This window comes from Bos taurus, chromosome 29, assembly GCF_002263795.3.
Source record: "Bos taurus isolate L1 Dominette 01449 registration number 42190680 breed Hereford chromosome 29, ARS-UCD2.0, whole genome shotgun sequence".
Lineage (NCBI taxonomy): Eukaryota > Metazoa > Chordata > Mammalia > Artiodactyla > Bovidae > Bos > Bos taurus.
This window is the reverse complement of record NC_037356.1, coordinates 46196516-46218468: the sequence shown is the minus strand read 5'-3', so window position 1 is coordinate 46218468 and position 21953 is coordinate 46196516. Positions and strand designations below refer to the sequence as shown.

General features: G+C 49.8%; 1 protein-coding gene across 6 annotated transcripts in view; it reads left to right on the top strand.

Annotated features, from left to right (window-relative positions):
- Positions 1-21953, top strand: part of CPT1A (carnitine palmitoyltransferase 1A) — a 60572-nt gene that overhangs the window by 6904 nt on the left and 31715 nt on the right. For 4 of the 6 annotated variants that reach the window (NM_001304989.2, XM_005227376.5, XM_059882802.1 and 1 more), the window contains exons 2-4: positions 11689-11842; positions 14637-14776; positions 19624-19795. In NM_001304989.2, the coding sequence (NP_001291918.1) occupies positions 11702-11842; positions 14637-14776; positions 19624-19795 (453 nt within the window). In that variant the 5' untranslated portion in view covers positions 11689-11701. Of the gene's footprint in view, positions 1-11688; positions 11843-14636; positions 14777-19623; positions 19796-21627; positions 21787-21953 lie in introns of those variants that run through there. The other 2 variants (XM_059882804.1, XM_059882803.1) reach the window with 2 other exon arrangements.

The following is a 21953-nucleotide window of genomic DNA, read 5'->3' as shown; positions in this document are numbered from 1 at the left end:
GTCTCCTGCACTGGCTGGTGGATTCTTTATCTCTGAGCCATCTGAGAATCCCCCCCGAGTCCCATTATTACCTCCATCAGATTAGGGGAAGAGTAATTTGTTTGTGTACACAGTTACTGAAAAAACACAAGAGCACAATTACAGTGAATCACGTGTGCAAGGGAATAAGGACAGGGTTCATGAGTGCACGGGGATTGGGTGCCGACACTCAAGTAGAGAGGAGCCCTTTCATTTTGCTAATTCTTGCCCGCATCTAAACTCTTATCATCGGCCAAATGGCTGAATACTAAATACTAGAGAGTAAGCAGGAACGGAAGAAGAGTTGTGAACCCCCTAGGCTGGAGAAGCCTTCCTGAACCTTCCTGGTGCTTTCCTTGAAGTGCTCTGGGTAGCAGTGCTGAGGTCAGCCTGGAGACCGCCTTGGCCATCAAGCACAGCAGGAACACAGTTTCCCCAAGTTGGAGCCAGTCCTGGAGGGCAGAACCAGCTTTGTGTAGCCAAGCAGAACCCTCCCAGGCACTGGTTACCAGGCAGGAGAAGAATATGTTGTTGATGCTAAAGTAATCGCTCTGCTCTCAGCTAAAGATGATGCTACACATTCTCCGCCTGCAGTAGCTTCTTTCTAGAGGGCTTCCAGGGACTTCCCTGGTGGTCCAGTGGTTAAGAATCTGCCTTCCAGGGCAGGAGACACAGGTTTCAGTCCTCACTGGGGAACTTAGAGCCCCTATGCCAAAACCAAGACCCAAGCCAGCCATAGATGTTGTTTAGTCACAAAGTTGTGTCGGACTCTTTGCGACCCCACGGACTGTAGCACATCAGACTTTTCTGTCCATGTGGTTTCCCAGCCAAGATTGTTGGAGTGGGTTGCCATTTCCTGTTTCAGGGTACCTTCCCAACCCAGGGATGGAACCCACGTCTCCTGCACTGGCAGGCGAATTCTTTACCACTGAGCCACCAGGGAAGCCAGGGATAAATAAATTTTTTTTTATTTTTTTAAAAAGGGGGTGGGATGTCCTCCAGCCTCCCCTGGTGAGGGATACTGGCTATGCACCTGGAGACCCTGCCTGGTGAATTCATCCTGCACTCAGCTATCGCTTCCTGGGGGTGACCTCTTCTCAGAGGATTTCTAGCTCAGTTGTTTGCTGCTGGATGAGATGGGTTTTAACAGAAGGCAGGGTCTGCCTCTTTGGGCTTGTGAATTGTGCAATTAGAATCCCAGAGACGGGGGAGCCTGGTGGGCTGCCGTCTCTGGGGTCGCATAGAGTCAGACACAACTGAAGCGACTTAGCAGCAGCAGCAGCAGCAGCGGGAATACTGGAGCATGGGAAGAATTTGAGAGTTGGCACCCACCACATTTGCAGTTACTGTCCTTCTACTGCTGGTTGAAGTTACCTCATTTTGCTTACGATAGAGTGACCTAATTTTTCTGTGTCGTAACTTTAGGAATCTTAAGTGGAACTTTGTACGGAGTGCTTACCACTTAACTTGGAGTTGGACCTGGGCCTGATTCCCAGCTTTGCTGTTTGCCAACTGTGACCTTGGGCAAGTTTCTAGACCTCCAAGCCTTGGTCTTAGTAAATGAGATGGCATCAGTATATCCTAGGATTCTGGTGGGAATTAAATAGGTTAATGCAGATAAAATATGCATCACATTGTCTGGCATATGCCAAACACTTTGGTAGAAAGAATGTTTCGTATCTTCATTGTTAATAGCAAAAAATTAGTCTGTATGCCCTATTTATCTATCTACCTGAGAGCTACCTCTCTCCTTGTCAGTTGATTTCAAGACTATATTGAAAGACTTCTTTGTTGTTCAGTCGCTAAGTCCTGTCCAACTTTTTGCAACCCCATGGACTGCAGCCCACCAGTCTTCCCTGACTTTCACTATCTCCTGGGGCTTGCTCAAACTCATGTCCATTGAATCGGTGATGCCACCTAACCATCTCATCCTCTGTCACCCCGTTCTCCTCCTGCCCTCAGTCTTTTCCAGCATCTGGGCCTTTTCCAATGAGTCAGCTCTTTGCATCAGGTGGCCAAAGGATTGGAGCTTCAGCATCTGTTAATTTCAAGACCGTATTGCAAAACTTCTGACGTGTGATTTATTGTGTATTTCCATTGCTATAAAGTTTTCTTGGAAGTCTGCTGTCTCTTGGCAAGTTTTTATTGTTTTGCTTTGAATTATAGAGGTGATTTCACACCTCAGTTTTCCCCCAGGCCTTTTTGAAGTCTTGACCTGCACTTTGCATTGGATGACCTTTCACCTCCTTTCCTGTTGCCTGTTGCAGAACCTCAGTGGTGGGGGCGGGGGCGGCGGGCAGAACAGGGAACCGTTCTGAAGAAAGCCAGATACCCTTGAGGGAAACAGAAAGTCTTATGAATGACTTCTTGATTACAAGACCAGTGTGAGGATTTGCAGGCCACTGGCTTCCGAGGTGAACGGCTTTTGTTTGAAGGATTGGCTGCGGAGAAAGAGGCAAAGTGCACACATTTGAAAAACAAAGTATAGACCAATGCATTGGCTAAGAATCTTGGGGCTGGCTTTGGGCAACACTGTTAAAATGAAGGTAATTTTACCAAAATTGAATGAGACATGCAGCATTTTCCCCCAGATTGGAGAGCTGTCTGTGGACTTGTGGTTTGTTCAGAGAATTCAACAAGGATTTGTGTCCTGGGGAGCTTTACAGCTTATGATGAGAGATTAAATGAATAATTGACAAGTGAAAGTCATTTTCGCAGCAAGTACAGCTGAAATTGCTGGATGTAACTGATAGAATTTCCTGTGCTTCTAGAATGTGGATTCCAAGGCAGGCACCTGGGAGAGGGAGCTGTGAGCCAGGTGTGAAGCAGGGAAAGAGAAAAAAAAAAAAAAAACGGGCAGAAGGTACCCCAGTTGTGAATCAGAGTTCCCTGGCTACAGAGCAGGACCTGTGGGTGGGCCTGGCCAAAGAGGAGGGTGACGGGGGTCTGAGCTTGGGAGGGAATTTAAGACCAGAGGTGTGAATTTTTTTAAATGGCAGTAAATAGATCGTGTATGGATGTGAGAATTGGACTGTGAAGAAGGCTGAGTGCGGAAGAATTGATGCTTTTGCACTGTGGTGTTGGAGAAGACTCTTGAGAGTCCCTTGGACTGCAAGGAGATCCAACCAGTCCATTCTGAAGGAGATCAGCCCTGGGATTTCTTTGGAAGGAATGATGCTGAAGCTGAAACTCCAGTACTTTGGCCACCTCATGCAAAGAGTTGACATTGGAAAAGACTGATGCTGGGAGGGGTTGGGGGCAGGAGGAGAAAGGGACGACAGAGGATGAGATGGCTGGATGGCATCACTGACTCGATGGACATGAGTCTGGGTGAACTCTGGGAGTTGGTGATGGACAGGGAGGCCTGGCGTGCTGCGATTCATGAGGTCGCAAAGAGTCGGACACGACTGAGCGACTGAACTGAACTGAAATAGGTCATTATGCTCAACTGGGGCATCTTATTCTGGATCTTGGTGTTCTCCTGGAGCAGATTAGCATAAGGTGCTTAAGTGCCCTGGAACAGACCTTCGTGCCAGTCTCTCTCCTCTAGTGGCCCTCCTGGTTTCTAAGGTGGCACCGTCCCAGGGTTCCCACGTTCAGCCAAGATGGGCGGGGCTGGCAGCAGCACCCAGGTGTGTCCTAAGTGGGGACGATCACCGTCAGGTGGGGCTCCAGGTGGACACCCTCCGCATGATGCACCTGGAAGCGATTTCTGTCCTGCCAGGGAGAATAAGCAGGTATGTAGCCCCACTGCAGGGGCTTCCCAGGAGGCACTAGTGGTAAAGAATCCGTGTGCAATGCAGGAGACCTGGGTTCTATCTCTGGGTCACGAAGATCCCCCGGAGGAGGGCATGGCAACCCACTCCAGTATTCTTGCCTGGAGAATCACATGGACAGAGGAGCCTGGCAGGCTACAGCCCATAGGGTAGCAAAAGCGTCAGACACAACTGAAGTGACTTAGCACACATTCATGGATAGCCCACTGCAGACGCACACACAGAGAGGGCTTTGTTTTCAGTGTGTCAGATCAATCACTGGATGGCTTCCTGCAGCTGAGGGCTTGCTGCCATCAGCAGCCACTTCCGGTTTGGCAAGAGGTGACCTCGAATCAAGAATAGTCCCCAAGGGGCTTCTCCCATCACCCAGCCAGACCTTGGGAGGAGCAGCCAGCCTGTGCTCCTCAGAGGTGCTCCCGCTGTCCCCTCCAGCTCAGGGTTCTTGTCAGAGGGCCTCCAGTCTGCCCAGGGATGGTTTGCAGGAACAAGGGAATGACAGAAAGGGAGCCCGTTCATATGTCTTCTCCTTTCCTCCAACCTCCCGAGACCGCGGGGCACAGTTGCACGTTCTGCGGGTGGGTCCCAGCGGTCATGCCGAGTATACCTTGTCCCCAGGGAAGCCACCTCTCTCCACCCAGGGGTGGGGGTGGGAGTGATCCTGGTGGGGAGGGGCATCATACCACTATCCCCACATCAGCGGGTGGGGGATGGAGTGAGGACCACCCCAACCCATTCGTGCCCAGGCATGACAGGCGGTGGAGGTGTTTGAAGGAGTGATGCCAGGGAGGGTGTGGAAGGATGCAAGATGGGTTTTCAGTTGACTTGTTCTGGCATCAGCGGGGCTTCAAGAGAATCGTCCACACTGATACAAGTCCAGGTCCCGGACAGGGCCCTGTGGGTGAATGACTCCTGGTGCAAGGGGGCTAGAAGAGGACCCCTAGGGAATGAACCGGTAAGACAGTCTGCATGCCCGGTGACCTTGCCCAGGAGGGAGAGGAAGCTGGAGGTTGGGCTGGCACATGGCGTAGGCTGCACACGCCATGTGTGCCTGCTCGCCTGGCCCTGGGGCCCTGGAGTGCCTTTTGATTTCATCCTGGAAGGTTGAAGGGATCCAGAGAAGAAGCTGTGCAGCTAAGTGGCCCTGATCTAGACACAGGCCCGGCCTGCCAGCTGGTCCCAGGGCCCTTCCTCTCGCAGCATGTTGGGGTTCCCAGCTGTGGTCACAGAGACAGCAGGGCCATTCTGGCCAGGTCAGGGGTGCCTCGGGGCTCCAGGGAGACAGACCAGGAAGGGAGGGCTGGGGCCAAGCAGTCTCTGATCAGCATGGCAAAGTATTAGTATCTGTTCCTTCCAGGAAGAGGGTGTGTAGGGGTGATTCCTTGCTCTAGTGTGTTGGCAGTCTCTCCTGATTCAAGATAGAAAACATCCTGCTGTATTAATATAGTAAAGTTGCTGGTTCAGTTCAGTTCAGTCGCTCAGTCTCCTCTGACTTTGCGACCCCATGGGCTGCAGCACGCCACGCTTCCCTGTCTATCACGAACTCCCGGAGCTTGCTCAAACTCATGTCCATAGAGTCAGGGATGCCGTCCAACCATCTCATCCTCTGTTGTCCCCTTCTTTTCCTGTTCACTGGGGCTCCTCATAATTCCTGAGTGTCCAGGAGTTTATCTTGGCCTGCCCCCTTGCCCTGGAGCAGGTCTCGCCTCCCCACCCCCGCCCAGCCTACCTGGAGGCAGTTTGCTCCCAAGGCAAGTGGAGTCACCAGTGTGGGGAGGGCACTCCTAGGTGGCCCTGTCCTGGTTCAGCTCCGGGCCCGTTTACCTTCACGGTGGGGCTGCTCACCTGAGCGACTCCAGGTAAACATCCTGAGGAGCAGCTCTGCGATCTGTTGGCAAGGTCCCCACCACTCTCGTGTGATGATCTTATTTGGTCGCTAAGTCGTGTCCGACTCTTGGCGACCCTGTGAACTGTAGCCCTGCCAGACTCCTCTCTGTCCATGGTATTCTCCAGGCAAGAATATTGGAGTGAGTTGCCATTTCTTTCTCCAGGGTATCCTCCTGACCCAGGGATCGAACCCACATCTCCTGCATTGGCAGACAGATTCTTCACCACTGAGCCACTAGGGAAGCCCCTCCTAACCACTGGACGAATTCCCAAGTCTTTATGGGAGATAATTCCCATCCCATCCCATCCAACCATCTAACATGTACACGTCAGTGATTTTTAGTATATTCAGCTGTGACCCCATTCAATTTGGGAACATTTCATCACCCCCAAAAGACGCCCTCCCCTCCTTTACCCTCCACTTTCCCCTGGCCTTAGGCAGCCACTGCTTTCTGTCTCTGTAGATTTGCCCGTTCTGGACATTTAACATACCAAGAATCATTAAACATGTGGTCTGGCATGCCACAGTCCATGGGGTTGCAAAGAGTCAGACACAACTGAGCGACTGAACAGCAGCAGCATGTGGTCATCTGTGTCTGGCCGCTCTCACTCGGCATCAAGTGTTCAAGGTTCATCCGTGCAGGATGTCGTGTGTCAGCGCTTCATCCCTTTGTACCGCCTGTGAATAGCATCCTGTTGTGTGGATAGAGCGCGTTTTGTTTATCCATCGTCAGTGGAAGGACGCCCGAGTTGCTTCCACTTTTCGGTTATTATGAATAACGCTACTGTGAACATCTGTGTACAGGTTTGGGTGTGGATATACGTTTTCAGTTTTCTTGGGCATGTGCCTGAGAGCAGAATTGCTGGGTCACACGGTGACTACGTTTGGCTATTCGAGGAGCTGCCAGACTGACGTTCCCCCCAGCCACAAACGAGGACTCTGATTTCCCCGCATCTTGATGACTGCCATCCTGGTGGGTGTGAAGTGCTCCTCTGCTGCATCTCTGCTTTGCGTTGCCCTCACGGTCGCAGGGGGCACTATTACAACTCTAGATGTCTCCAACTTTGAGGCTGTGAATGCCAGGATGCAGGATGGATTTTTCACTCATTAGATTGGCAGAGGGAATGTCTCAAGTCCTTGTCATCTGATTCAGTAATTCCGACTTGGCACCTAAGACACACAGTTAGTTTTTAGTCTGAACCAAGCAAATCTCTAGTTAAATTCAGGGCGTTTTGTTTTGTTTTTGAATAATTTTTATTGGAGTATAGCTGATTCATAATGTCTCAGGTGTACAGCAGTCAGTTACCACATATATATATCCACTTTTTTAGATTCTTTTCCATATAGGCCATTATAACAGAGTATTGAGTAGAGTCTCCTAAAAAGTATTTTTATTCATCTATTTATCTGGCTGCGCTGGGTCTTAATTGTAGTCGTGCAAACTCTTAGTTGCAGTTCTTTGAACCTGGGCCGCCGGCTTCGGGAGTGCGGAGTCAGCTACTGGACCACGAGGGAAGCCCCCATTAGGTCCTTATTAGTTATCTGTTTTCAGAGACTTCTGCTAAGGCCACCGACTTCAGAAAAGGAGGCTGCAAATACACTCAGTCTGCCCCTGTCTAGAGGGGGTTAGATCCACGAGCACACACTGGGCATGCACCTTTGGGGAGAATTGGCTACAAACACTCAACACTATATTTATTTATTTTTTTATTTTTTTTTTCGACACTATATTTAATCTACTGCCTTTAGTAATCCCTTCCTGTTCTGAGTAAAGCCCTTGAAAGATCCGATAAGTCACTGAAAGGGTAGCCCGCCACAATTGTTGCTGTGATGCATGCCATGTAGAATTCTTATCTCTTTTAAGACTTGTGTTCACCCTAAGGCTTTGATGGGGGGAGGGGCTGAGTTAACCTTCAGGCTCTGGAAGAATCTTCAAGCCCCCTTGGGTAACTTTTTGAGAAACAGATTCGAGCTGTTGGTTGGAGTGCCCTCTTGAACTGTTTAAACTGGCTTGTGGCAAGCTTTTGCTTAGAGATCTTGGTGCTTTCAAAAATGAGATTTACGTCTTCAAAACTGGCCGGGCTGTGGACGTTTGTTCCATGCCAGGTAAACAGTACGCAAAGGGTCACGTTTTGTTTTTTCCAGCTGTGCCATGTGGCTTGTGGGATCTTAGTTCCCCAACCAGGGACTGAACGCTCGGCAGTGAAAGCCCAGAGTCCTAACCACTGGACTGCTGGGAAATTCCCACGTGTAAATATCCTTGAATGCTAGGCAGGTGGCACCAGGCTAAGGTTGCATGCGTGGATGCAGTTTTACTGCCTCGCTCTTTTCTTTCAAGCTTGTCCAAGCAGAGCTCTCGGCTGCCCATCCCAGCCTCTCCTTGGCCCTGATGTCCCCGCCTGGGTGCCCCCCGTCCACTGCCCCCGGGCGAATGTTCCACTCCCAGTCCCCACCTCGCCCACCCTGCTCTGTGGCTCTTCTGTGCTGGGGAGGCTGGTGGAGCCCACACAGTCCAGGCTCCAGCCCCAGGGTGCCTCTGAGCCCTGTCTGCAGGGGGCCCTCCTGCCATTCCCACTGTGGGCCATGCCCTTCTGGGAAACCTGCCCCAGCTTCTTACTGGTTTCACTGCCCCGCCCAGTCCACCTGCTCTCCATATAGCAGCCAGAGTGGTCTTCTTCAGGCTTCCCAGGTGGCGCTAGTGGTGAAGACCCCTGCTTGCCAAGGCAGGTAGACGTGCACAGACCCCGGGTTTGATCCTTGGGTGGGGAAGATTCCCTGGAGGAGGGCCCAGCAACCCACTCCGGTATTCTTGCCTGGAGAATCTCTTGGACAGAGGAACCTGGCGGGCTACAGTCCATGGGATTGCAAAGAGTCAGACACGGCTGAGTAACTTGGCATACATACCCGTGTCTTCTTTGGAACAGACACAGGAACTGACACCCCCGAATCATGGCCCTTGATACTTTTCCATCACCCTAATTGTGAAACCCGGCTGCTTCTGGGCCTTCCTCTCTGAATTCAGCCCTGCCCTGACCCCAGCCAGCCTGCACCTCCGGCCCTTTCACAGGTCTGCCTCCAATCCTGAAAATCTCTCCCTCTGTCTAATCCTTCCCCTGGGCTTCCGTGTCACTTGGGAGGTCCTCTCTGTCACTCCCGCTTCTTCCTGCCCCCCTGTCTGAGCTGTGGGGTAACCCTTGTTGAACGGACAAGTGAGTGAGAGCCGGGATCACTTGTTCTGATTTCCTGAAGAAAAAGCAAGGGAATTCCAGAAAAACATCTACTTCTGCTTTATGGACTACGCTAAAGCCTTTGACTATGTGGATCACAACAAACTGTGGAAAATTCTTAAAGAGATGGAAATCCCAGACCACCTTACCTGCCTCCTAAGAAACTTGTATGTAGGCTAAGAAACAACGGTTAGAATGAGACACAGAACAAAAAACTTGTTCAGAACTGGGAAAGGAGTATGACAAGGCTGTATATTGTCACCCTGCTTATTTAACTTCTGTGCAGAATAACTCATTCTAAATGCCAGGCTGGATGAAGCACAAGCTACAATCAAGATTTCGAGAGTAATATCAATAACCTCAGATATGCAGATGACACAACCCTAATAGCAGAAAGTGAAAAGAAACTAAAGAGCCTCTTGATAAAAGTGAAAGAGAAGAGTGAAAAAGCTGGCTTAAAACTCAACATTCAAAAAACTAAGATCATGGCATTCAGTCCCATCACTTCATGGCAAATAGATGGGAAGAAAATGGAAACAGTGACAGATTTCATTTTCTTGGGCTCTAAAATCACTGCGGACAGTGACTGCAGCCGTGAAATTAAAAGATGCTTGCTCCTTGGAAGAAAAACTATGACAAATGTAGACAGTGTATTAAAAAGCAGAGACATCACTTTGCCAACAAAGGTCTGTATAGTCAAAGCTGTGGTTTTTCCAGTCATGTACCAATGTGAGGGTTGGACCACAAAGAAGGCTGAGCACCAAAGAGTTGGTGGTTTTGAACTGTGGTGTTGGAGAAGACTCTTGAGAGTCCTTTGGACTACAAGGAGATCAAACCAGTCCATCCTAAAGGAAATCAGTCCTGAATATTCATGGAAGGACTGTTGCTGAAGTTGAAACTCCAATACTTTGGCCACCTGATGCAAAGAGCCAACTCAATTGGAAAAGACCCTGATGCTGGGAAAGATTGAAGGCAGAATGAGAAGGGAGGGGCAGAGGATGAGATGGTAGATAGCATCACTGACTCAATGGACATGAATTTGAGCAAACTCCAGGGAGATACTGAAGGAGAGGGAAGCCTGGGGTGCTGCAGTCCATGGGGTCACAGAGTCGGACACAAGTTAGCAACTGAACAACAACAGTTGTTGTTTGAAATCGCATTACCCTTGATTTTGATGGGTTTGATGTCTGCGCCCAAGAGGCTTGCATGGTGAGAAAAGGGAAAATAGCATGCGCTAGGGATATACACGGAGAAGGCAATGGCACCCCGCTCCAGTACTCCTGCCTGGAAAATCCCATGGACGGAGGAGCCTGGTGGGCTGCAGTCCATGGGTTCGCTATGAGTCAGATACAACTGAGCGACTTCACTTTTACTTTCCACTTTCATGCATTGGAGAAGGAAATGGCAACCCACTCCAGTGTTCTTGCCTGGAGAATCCCAGGGACGGGGGAGCCTGGTGGGCTGCCATCTATGGGGTCGCACAGAGTCGGACCCGACTGAAGTGACTTAGCAGCAGCAGCAGCAGCAGCAGCAGGGATACACACACTCACAGTTTTGGGGTTTTATTCTGGTTTACTACGAACGTTGGCATCACTGACTTAATGAACATGAGTTTGAGGAAGCTCTGGGAGTTGGTGATGGACAAGGAAGCCTGGTGTGCTGCAGTTGATGGGGTCACAAAGAATTGGACACAGCTGAGCGACTGCACGGAACTGATGAACTTTTAGCTCCTTTGTGTGCAGGTGTGCTTGTTGGCACAGGGTTTAGGAGGAGGTGGTGCCATCAGGCACCTTGAGCAGACCGGCGGAGGGCTGATGTCGGGGAAGCTAAGAGGGAAGAGGTGAGTCAGGAGTTGGCCAAGGAAGAAGGTGAAAGGAGACAAATATTTACAGCAAGAAAATGAAATGTGCTCGCCTAGCAGAGGCTGGAAACCAGCCGTGAGGGCCAAACCTTCAGGGGATGAGTGTGGCAGCTGTCTGATTTCCCAAGTCACCGGGAGGGAGGCCCGCCCCCCTGCCCCAGGGTTCTGTGCATTGGGTTTTCCTGGAGTCTTCTGGAACCTGAAGTGATTTGTGGAGTGGCCAAGGTGTGTGGTTTTGAGCCCAGTTCCCACCTGAGATAAGGATCAGGGCTGTTATGGATGTGTTTGAGGACTTTATGTGCCAGCCTCCAGGCTGCCTAGTGGGTAGGGATGGGATTTGCCCTGGCACAGCAAGTTGCTAAACCGCCCTGGGATTCGGGATTCCAGTTGGGTGAGGCTCCGGCTGCCTGTTGCCTGGAGGCAGGGTTGGTGGGATGGCCAGGGGCCTGGGGGTGAGGATTTCCAGCTCCTGGACTCTGCTGACCACCCAGCGCCTCCAGGCAGAGGCAGCGATGGGTTGTCTGTATCCCACTGGAGCAGGCAGGGAGAGATGATGGGCAATCACAACCAGGTGTGTTCATGAGTAACATTCAATTTATCAAATGGGAGGAAATGGTCAAATTCAGAATGGATCACACATCTATATAGGGGCTTCCCCAGTGGCTCATCGTTAAAGAACCCACCTGCCAATGCAAGAGGTACCAGTTCGATCCCTCAGTCGGGAAGATGTCCTATAGAAGGAAATGGCAACCCACTCCAGTATTCTTGCCTGGGAAATCCTGTGGACAGAGGAGGCAGGCAGGCCACAGTCCTTGGGGTCGCAAAGAGTCAGACATGACTTAGAGACTAAAGAGCAACAGCAAGGGGTTTTCTGACATCTGGTCAACACTCACCATGCTCTGTTCGCCCTTGTCATTCCAGGAGCTCGCTGACCATGGCGGAGGCCCACCAAGCCGTGGCCTTCCAGTTCACAGTCACTCCAGATGGGATCGACCTCCGGATGAGCCATGAGGCCCTCAGGCAGATCTATCTGTCTGGTCTTCATTCCTGGAAGAAGAAGTTCATCAGATTCAAGGTTTCCAGATACTTGCTTCAATCTGTACCGTATTCGCTTTCCTATTTGAAAACTCCAGGCTCTACTGAAGGTTCAGTGTGCCCGTGATAATTGGCACCTTATGTATGTTTCCTGGTCCTTAAGGCCTGTGAGACAATTTTATATGTATTGGCTCACTGAAATCCTGGAGAAATTCTGTAAGGCAGGCGGGGTGAATTGGGACCCTTTGGGCAGACGAGGAAATTGGCGTTCACAGAGGGTAAGCAACCTTTGGGGTAGAAGGAGAATAAATGTCTCTAGCTCTGAGTCTGGGCCTTTCTACGCTTCACGGAAAAGGATTGTTCTTCATCCGTGTGAAACCACAGAGAGTTTATTTAACAAATATCTCACTGATGAAATAGTCCACCACGGAAAGAGATGCATGTAAATGCAGACGCGGGCTTCCGAGGTGGCTCAGTGGGAGAGAGTCTGCCTGCCCGTGCGGGAGACGCGGGTTCGTTTCCTGTGTCTGGAAGATCCCCTGGAGAAGGGAATTGGCTACCCACTCCAGTATTCCTGTCTGGAAAATCCCATAGATAGAGGAGCCTGGCAGGCTCCCGTCCATGGGGTCGCAAAGAGTTGGACATGACACAACTGAGCGGCTGAGCAAATGCAAAGTTCTCAGTTGTGTTTACCGGCAAGAGTGGACATTTATTCACTGTGTTTAACCACGTGTCTTGTTTTTTTAAATTTTACTGGAGTATAGTTGATTTATAGTGTGGTGTTCATTTCAGATGTGTAGCAAAGTGAATCAGTTACACACATACAAATATCCACTCCTTTTAAGATTGTTTTCGCAAATAGGCCAGCAGAGTGACATTTTTTAAAAGTCTTTATTGAAATAATTTGTTACAACGTTGCTTCTATTTTATGTCTTTGGGTTTTTGGCTGGCGGCATCTGGGGGATCTTAATTCCCTGACCAGGAATGAAACCCCGCACCTACTGCATTGGAAGGCTAAGTCTTAACCATTGGATGGCTGGGGAAGTCCGATGTGTCTTGTTTTTAATTCATTTTATTTTAAAAATCACAGCAGTCGTGAACATGCATGTGCTCTTTGCTTGAAACTTCCTCAATTTTGCTGTTCGGGGAGATAGCGCTGGGAAAAGTCCCCAGAGTTCTCTTTTCTCACTGCCAGTAATAATAGATCCCTCCTTCTCCTAAAAAATGAAAGTCACAGAAGGACAAATGCATGTTTAAAAAAATTCAAGCAAGTTGAAAGCGTATCAAAAGTGTCCGCTCCCCATTCCCCAACAAAACTGGGTTTGTTGTCCAGTTTTCCTTTCAGAGGGCAGCTCAGAGGAGGGCTGTTGAGAAAGGCCGGGGAGCTGGAGTGGGTGCGAGCAATGACCAGGGAGACCTGGCCTGGCTGGACAGGTGTCCCTTGGCTCTACTGGAGGGTCCTGGGGCCCAGGTTCAGTTCAGTTCAGTTCAGTCGCCTGGTTGTGTCCGACTCTTTGCAACCCCATGGACTGCAGCACGCCAGGCCTCCCTGTCCATCGCCAACTCTGGGAGCTTGCTCAAACTCATGTCCGTTGAGTCGGTGATGCCATCCAACCATCTCATCATCTGTCGTCCCCTTCTCCTCTTGCCTTCAGTCTTTCCCAGCATCAGGGTCTTTTCAAATGAGTCAGTTCTTTGCGTCAGGTACGTCTTTTGCCTGAGGCCCCAGCTGCTGTGACCCACTCAAAGTGGAGGAGGGCGCCACCTGCAGAGAGAAGTGCCCTCTGCGCTCCTGACCTTGTTGGGAGCCTCCTTGAACCTCCCTAACCATGTGGTTTCCTAGGGCACCTAGGGGCAGGGGTGGGGGTGGGGCCAAGGCTAGCAGAGCTGCTGCAGGGTAGGGAGTGTGGTGAGTGGAGGCCGTTTATCTAGAACCTTCTTTCCCCCATTATCATTTAATGTGTCTGTTTATTTACAAGAACATTTCAGAGAACTTCGGAGAATACCAGAAGGCTCCCCCTCCCTGCCCCCGCCCCTCACCCGCAGCCAGCTTTGTTTAAAATCTTCCATACCTCTCGATAATGAGAATAACATGGTAGTCTCTCCTAAGAGAATTCAGTAAAGCTTTGAAATTTTTTTTAATCCTTTGTCTTGGTCAAATCAATCTCTTATTAACATGATTTCAGTATGAAATTTTTTTAAATTGTAAGTCTTGAAACATACACAAAAGTAAAGAAAATAATAAAGGCACACAGCTATAATAAAGTCACATCACTCATTTTCACAACTATCAACATTTTGCTGATTTGGAGGTCTTATTTCTTCCTAACCCTTCTTCCCTGCTACATTTTTTTTTAAGGGGCTGCTGTGGGGCTTTGGCTGAAGCATCTTATGGGAGATTCTGGCCATGGAGTGAGGTCTCCTATAGATATTAATACCTCCGGTTAAGCAGTGTCTGATTCAGCAAGAGGGGTGCATCTGAGAGTGAGGGTCTCGGGGCATCCTGGACGCAGCAGGTTGGGGAGAGGACATCATGGTGGGCAAGGTGGCCAGTGTCCCTGAGTCAGTCTCAGGGGAGCTAAGGAATCCGTATGTTTACTTAAGGCTCCTAACTTAGGGTGATTCTAATGTCCTGGGGTCACTCTCCAGGGAGACGGTTTTAGAGAAGTTTTTGACTCATGTGCTTCCCTGGTAGCTCAGTGGTAAAGACTCTGCCTGCCAATGCAGGAGACCCAGGTTTGATCCCTGGGTCGGGATGATCCCCTGGCAAAGGGAATAGCCACCCACTCCAATATTCTTGGGGCGCTTCTGACGGCACTCCCGTCTGTTTCTAGAATGGCATCATCACCGGCGTGTACCCAGCGAGTCCCTCCAGTTGGCTCATCGTGGTTGTGGGCGTGATGTCGACCATGTACGCCAAGATCGACCCCTCTTTGGGAATAATCGCTAAGATCAATCGGACCCTGGACACGACGTGAGTAAGCCTCTCAAATCTCAGAGGGTCTAGGGAATGCCTGCCTTTTTTGTGGCTGCTCTTTTTCTGTCTTTTCAAATGTCAGGACGGTCTGTTCTGGGTATTCTCTTTGAGGCTTTTGCTATGATTCTCACGACAGCTTTCTCCCCATGTCCTGGGGAGGTCCCCTGGGGAGTTTGGGGTCCCTTGTCACTCCTTCTCTGAAGCCCAGAGGTGTGAAGAGCAGCCTCTATCCTGCGGTGCCTGCCAGCCCACTTAGCCTGGCCAGGGGGCCTCAGAATGAATTTTGTCCAAGGCACTGCTTCCGGACATGGTGTCTTCCTTGTACACGGGGCCATCCTGGAGTTGTAGGACTCCGAGAGCTGACTGCTGTTGGGGGTTCTGGGGAGAATTCAGCCGCTCGGCTCCTTGTCTGAGTGACTTAGAATCTCGGGGGGGACCCCCAACACTTTATCCTAGTGACTGTAGTTTTCTAAGAGCTTGAAAATAGGCTTGCCTTTTTTTTTTTTTTTTTAATATCGTGAGATTTGGCCTGGAGAAGCCTTTGGTTGATACTTTTCCTTCAAGGTGTGTGGCGCCTGGGGTCTCGTGCGAGAATGCTGGCCATGCCCGCGAGGGTCTTTGTGGAGCCCCTCTGATGTCCTTTCTTCCCTCCGGTCCTGGGGGTGACCCTGGCTCCCGCAATCATCTCCTGCCCGGTGGCCCCTGCGCTGCAGTGACCTCTTTCACTGGGCTGTCTGATGTAAAGTGAGGAAACGCTCAAGCTTGTAGACTCCTGGGATTTCCCTCAGGGTCCAGTGGCTAAGACTCAATGCAGGGGGCCCAGGTTCAATTCCTGGTCAGGGAACTAGATTCTGCATGTCGCAACTAAGTGTTCGAATGCCACAAGTAAAGATCCCACGTCAGTCGTGTCCGACTCTGTGCGACCCCATAGACGGCAGCCTACCAGGCTCCGCCGTCCCTGGGATTCTCCAGGCAAGGACACTGAAGTGGGTTGCCATTTCCTTCTCCAATGCATGAAAGTGAAAAGGAAAGTGAAGTCGCTCAGTCGTGTCTGACTCAGCGACCCCATGGACTGCAGCCTACCAGGCTCCTCCATCCATGGGATTTTCCAGGCAAGAGTACTGGAGTGGGGTGCCATTGCCTTCTCCAAAAGACCCCGCAGGCCACAGCAAAGATCGAAGATCCCGATTGCCGCAACTAAGACCTGTGCAGCCAAACAAATTCACGAGAAAATACTGAGAAAAAAAGATGTGGATTCCTGCTAGAGTCATGGAGATGAAGTGGGGAGTTGGGCTCCAGACCCAGCTCTGTGCAGCACCTCGGACCCCTGTGCCCCCCTCAGCAGGCCCTGAACCTCCCCGGAGAACCTTCCTGCCAGACAAAGGCAGGAACAGCACCTCTGCCTTGGCGTTTGGGGGGGCCCAGTGATGGGACCCGCATGGGGCTAAGCCTACCCCACCCCTTCTCCATTACACTGTTTGTGATTGCAGCTCTGAAAGGCACATTTTTATTCTTTTGGCTGTGCCATAAGGCTTGTGGGATCTTAGTTCCCCAACCAGGGACGGAGCCCAGGCCCTCACAGTGAAAGTGCTGAGTCCTAACAACTGGACTGCACGAGAATGCCTGTGGGATACCGGTTTCTCTTTTCTGGTTGAAACAGTCTAGTGCCTCCACCTTGGCTGTGGCTTGTCCCACGCCAGACCTTTGATCCTGTTCACATGTTGCTTGTTTATATCGGTGAACATTTTAGGTCTGTGACTGGAGAAACGATAATCCGCAAGTCCTCGTGCCATGTCTGGGCTTTGCTTTTTGTTTTTTTGTTTTTTTTTAATTTTCTTCATTGTTTGACCGTGCCTCCGAGCAGGTGGGATCTTAGTTTCCCGACCTGGGATTGAACCTGCACCCCCTGCAGTGGAAGGGCAGAGTGTTAACCACTGGACCACCAGGGAATTCCTGAGCTTTGCTTTTGGGGCCAGGAGTTTTGTGAAGAAGGTGGGGGACAGATTGTAGCCCAAGTGTGTCCACCGGGTCTCTGGGCCGTAGCTGCAGTGTTGGGGTTGGCCCAAGATAAACAGATGAATTTCTGGGCCCTTTACTAAGTTGGTTGTTTGGATTTCAATATTGCCTTCAGAAAAGGACAGGAAAATAAAGTGGCAAAATGGAACATAAAAGAAAGCTCACGGCTCAGGACCGAGTTTAATTCTGATCACAGTCAAGAAAGGATTAAGCACTTTTCACGGAAAGGTCTGAATCTTCTCTTGTCTGGGCCGGGCCCCTTGCTGCCGACAGCTGCTCCTTGTTCACCAGGCCCTGGGGTGCTTAGCAGCCAGTGCGACGCGCTGAGTCACGCGTAGCCCCCAGCTGCCTCCTAACCCCAGCTCACACCTCTGTCAGCATCTGCGAGGCCCTGGGTACAAACCCACCCCGGGGAACCCGCGCTTCACACCTGCCAGACTTCTTGGTCTGCCTGGGGTGCCAGGAGTCCCGACAGGGTCCCTAAGCAGGGGACTCCGTCTCTCTCTCATCACCTTGCCCACGTCTCTGCCCTCTCTTTCCAGAGAGTCACAGGCCTGTCCCACTATAGACAGCTCATCTCTGCATCCCTGTTAAACTTTTTAATTTATTCTGGACCGCGGGCGGTCTCTTCACAGTGGATTATATTTAGAAGTGTCGGCTATTTAAAGCCCTTTCTAATCTGAGTCTTTATAAGATTTGTTTCTTCATCCCTCTAAACCAATTGCAGTAAACTGGGCCATCCTTGGCCCAGATTTAGAAAGACCAGGTTTACAGGCCAGCAGCTCCCAGGGTCAAGGGTCAAGGGCTGTTCTGCACATTCTTGCTGGAGAGGATCCCCAACACCCTGAAGTCACGGCCTCCCCCCGACCTCTGGGTAGGCCATCCCCTGCAGCCTTAGAAGGGGCATAACATATAACAGAAAGCTTTTTTTGCTAATGCTTTCAGTTGAAGTGCCTAATGCCAAATGCATCATTTGTTCATTGCTGTTCAGTTGCTCAGTCATGTCCAGGCTTCCCTGTCCTTCATTGTTTCCCAGAGTTTGCTCAAACTCATGTCTACTGAGTCACTGATGCCATCCAACCATCTCATTCTCTGCTGCCCCCTTCTCTTCTGGCCTTCAGTCTTTCCCAGCATCAGGTCTTTTCTAATGAGTCGGCTCTTCGCATCAGGTAGCCAAAGCATTGGAGCTTTGGCTTCAGCATCAGTCCTTCCAATGAATATTCAGGACTGATCTCCTTTAGGACTGACTGCTTTGATCTCCTTGCAGTCCAAGGGACTCTCAAGAGTCTTCTCCAGCACCACAGTTTGAAAACATCAGTTCTTAGGTGTACAACATAATGATTTGTTATATATATTCTGCAAAATGATTACCACAAGTTTTGTTAACATCCATCACCCAATATAGTTACAAATTAAAAAAAAAATTTGTTTCAGATTTCACGTGTGAGACCATCCATACAGTATATGTCTTTCTTTTTTTAACTTTTTTTAATTGAAGTATAGTTAATATTCAATGTTGTGGTAGTTTCTGGCGTACAGCAAAATGACTCAGGAATGTGTGTATATATATATATTAGTTTTCTTTGTCTGTTTCTGTTTCATTAAAAAAAGTTCATTTGCATCATATTTCAAATTCCACATGTGAATGAATTCAGCTGGTATTTGTCTGTCCTTGTCTGACTTATTTCACTTGGTATAATGTCCTTAAGGCCCATCCGTGTTGTCACAAATGGCAGCATTTATTCCTTTTTTAGCTGAATAATATTCCATTGTATCAATCGATATTAATACCATCTCTTCTTTATCCATCCATTTGTCCATGGACACTTAAGTTTCCATGTCTTGTCTGTTGTAAATAATGCTGTAGTGGAACATGGAGTGATTTCGTTTCCTTCAGATAAATACTCAAAAGTGAAATTGTTGACTCATATGGTAGTTCTATTCTTAATTTTTTTGAGGAATCTCATATTGTTTTCCATAGTGACTGCATCAGTTTAATTCCCACCAACAGTGCATAAATGTTCCCTTTTTTCTCCACATCCTCACCAACATTTGCTATTTAAATTATTTTTATTTTGTGAATATCTTGTGGTTTTTCAAAAGAAGTGAAACTCCAGCCCACAAGGGTGTATGAGTGGCTGCATTTCTTCTCGTTTTTTAAGTCCCATCTTTATCAGATCACTTTCCTATCTATATCACTTTCCCTAGCAAATGAAAATACTTTCTAGGTTTTTAAGTGATCGTTTAACAGCATCAGTTTCTACATGTATTCATGATAAATGTCCCTACGCAGATCAAAACCAAGCTCTTTTGATATAAATAGTTGAAGTAATAGTTTTATCAAGTGACCTGCATTCCTTATGAGTCATGATGAAATGCAAAGCTATGTTTAAGGGAAAAACATCTTGAGTAGCAGGAACAGAAGGCAGAGAATTGCAGCCGGCTCCAGGAGAACGCAGGTCAGTCATCAGTCTGGGGCGTAGCTCCTGTTGTGAGCCAGCCAGTGCCTCACCCGTGACCTTCTCGTCCTGCCTGGACCTGGAGGAAGCTGTCTGTTTTCCCTGATTATGCCTGTTAGTCTGGGTTTGTTTCAAGTACCAGCAAAGCAGATGGGGCTGGTTCATCTCACATCCAGAAGAAAGACGGCTGAGTCTTGGGAGAATCAGGTGAACGCGGGTGGCCCCTCTCTCTGATCAGGCCTGGGGTCTGCAGCCTCCGCTGTGGCCCCAGGAGGCCGCCCCACCTGGGAACACGTGGTGTCTCTTGGCGCCGGGGCCGTGGCTTCCTTCGCTGATGAACCCGCGGCTTGTCTGGTCTTGTTTCGGCAGTGGCTGCATGTCCAGCCAGACCAAGAAGGTGGTGAGCGGCGTCATCTTCGGCACGGGGCTGTGGGTGGCCCTCATCGTCACCATGCGTTACTCCCTGAAGGTGCTGCTGTCCTACCACGGCTGGATGTTCACCCAGCACGGCAGGTTGAGCCGCACCACCAAGATCTGGATGGTAATGCTGCCCCAGCACGCAGCTGGTGGGGAGGGTCTTGCTTCTTTCTGCCGTGCCTCGAGGCTTGTAGGGCCTTAGTTCCCAACCAGGGGTCGAACCTGAGTCCGTGGCAGTGAAAAGCCCACGTCTTAACCGCTGGACTGCCGGGGAGCTCCCTGATAGATGATTCTTAACTGTGGCTCAAAGCTGTGGCTGTTTCATAGCTTGATGTGTTTGGAGATAAATATACACTTGTGAAACCCTCATTTCTGCCAAAGTTACTAATATATGCACCCTGCCCTCCCTGAAACCTGGGCCCCACCCATGCCTTTTGCCTTTGAACGTAAGAGCATTTAACCTAAGATTCACCCTCTTAGCAAATTTGTAAGGTCCAACGCAGGGTTGTTTGTTCCAGGCCCAGTGTCCACACATACTTTTTTCAGGACTTCCTGAAAAGTCCAGTGGTTGACACTACACTTCCACTGCAGGGGCTTCTATCCCTTGTCAGGAACTGAGACCCCACATGACCAGTGATATGGCCAGAAAAGGAAGACAGAAAAAGAAAAGCCAAAAAACGCCCAACCAAAGAGAACATAGTTATGTCTTGTAACTGAAACCTTGTCCCTTTTAAGGGACGTACCCACACGTGTATACGCATAACGGATTCACTGTGTTGTACACCTGACGCTAACACAGCGGTGTAAGCCAACTAGATTTACGATCCCCGCCCCCGTCCTCTGGCCCCTGGCAGCCCCCTTCCCTCCTTGCTGCTTCTGTGGTTCCACGGACCCCTGAGAGCACCCAGGATATGTCCTTTTGAGTCTTGTTCACCCACTCAGCCTGGTGTCTGGTGTGGGAGACTTTCTCTTCTGCAGAAAGGGTCCTCACTGGGCCTTTGCCCCTTGGTGCCTTTTTTAAAATTAATTTGTATTGAAGTCCAGTTGATTTACACTGTTGTGTTAGTTTCAGGCGTATAGCAAAGTGAATCAGTTATGCATACGTGTGTGTGTGTGCGCGCGCGCACTCAGTCATTTCAGTCCTGTCCGACTCCTTGCAACCTCTATGAACCATAGCCCACCAGGTTCCTCTGTCCATGGTGTTCTCCAGACAAGAATAGTTACTAGAGTGGGTTGCCATTTCCCCCTCCAGGGGATCTTCCCGACCCAGGGATTGAACCTTCATCTCCTGCATTGCAGGTGTGTTCTTTACCCACCAAGCCATCTGGAAAGCCTGTCATATCCATATATCTACTCTTTTTTTAAGTTCTGTTCCCAAACAGGTCACTACAGAGTATTGCATAGAGTTCCCTGTGCTGTACAGTCCCCTTGGTGACTTGACTTGAGTGTCGCCCTGTAATTGCCAGAGAAGTCTGACCCACTGTGATTCATGAGCTTGGGCTGGGGACTCTTTTCCTTTAATGAGTGTGTTCTGAATATCTGGTGTTGATGTCTGCTGGGTTTGTCATCTCGGTCACCCATTAAACAAAAGTACTTTCCATCTACTTTTGTAGCCTTTCTGACTAACTCGGGCGATAAGTGGTTTCCCTAGATGAAACTAGGACACCCTGACTCACCCTTAGCTTTTAGTAGTTCCACCAGCTCACCTTGGTCCTTGGTCCAGCAGTCACTGGACTAATGCATGGATGGATGTTTGTCCTGATCTCACCCAGAGATACCTCCACCTGTGGTTGAATGCTGCCCCCTGGGGCTCCTTCTGAAAGGGGGGGCATCCACATGCTGGAGCCCGCCACACCACACCTTTCCTCTTTCCCAAACAGACTTCCTGCTGTTGCTTGCATGTAAGATTTCTGATTTCCAGAGAAATAGAACTTAACTCCCAGGAGAGATGCTGAGGTGGTGTCCACACTTTATTAAGCAAGAGAAATGACCTGCCCCAGGGTGGCCTTCATAGCTGGTGTCCAGTTGAGTCCCACCTGCTCTTCAGCATCAAGAATCACAGCACTGCCCCCCACCCCACTGCTGCCATGAGCCCCAGAAGTTCTCCGAAGTCAGGTCAGCATGAGGTGACCAATTACTAGACCATGTTTAGATCATTCCAGACTAAAGCAGGGGCAAGTGTGTGCCCTTCACCAGACTTGTCAATGACCAGAGGGTCCCACTGCTTTTCCTGAGCTTGCTTCTGGGTCCAAGCCCCTCACCCAGCCCCTGGTGCCAATCTG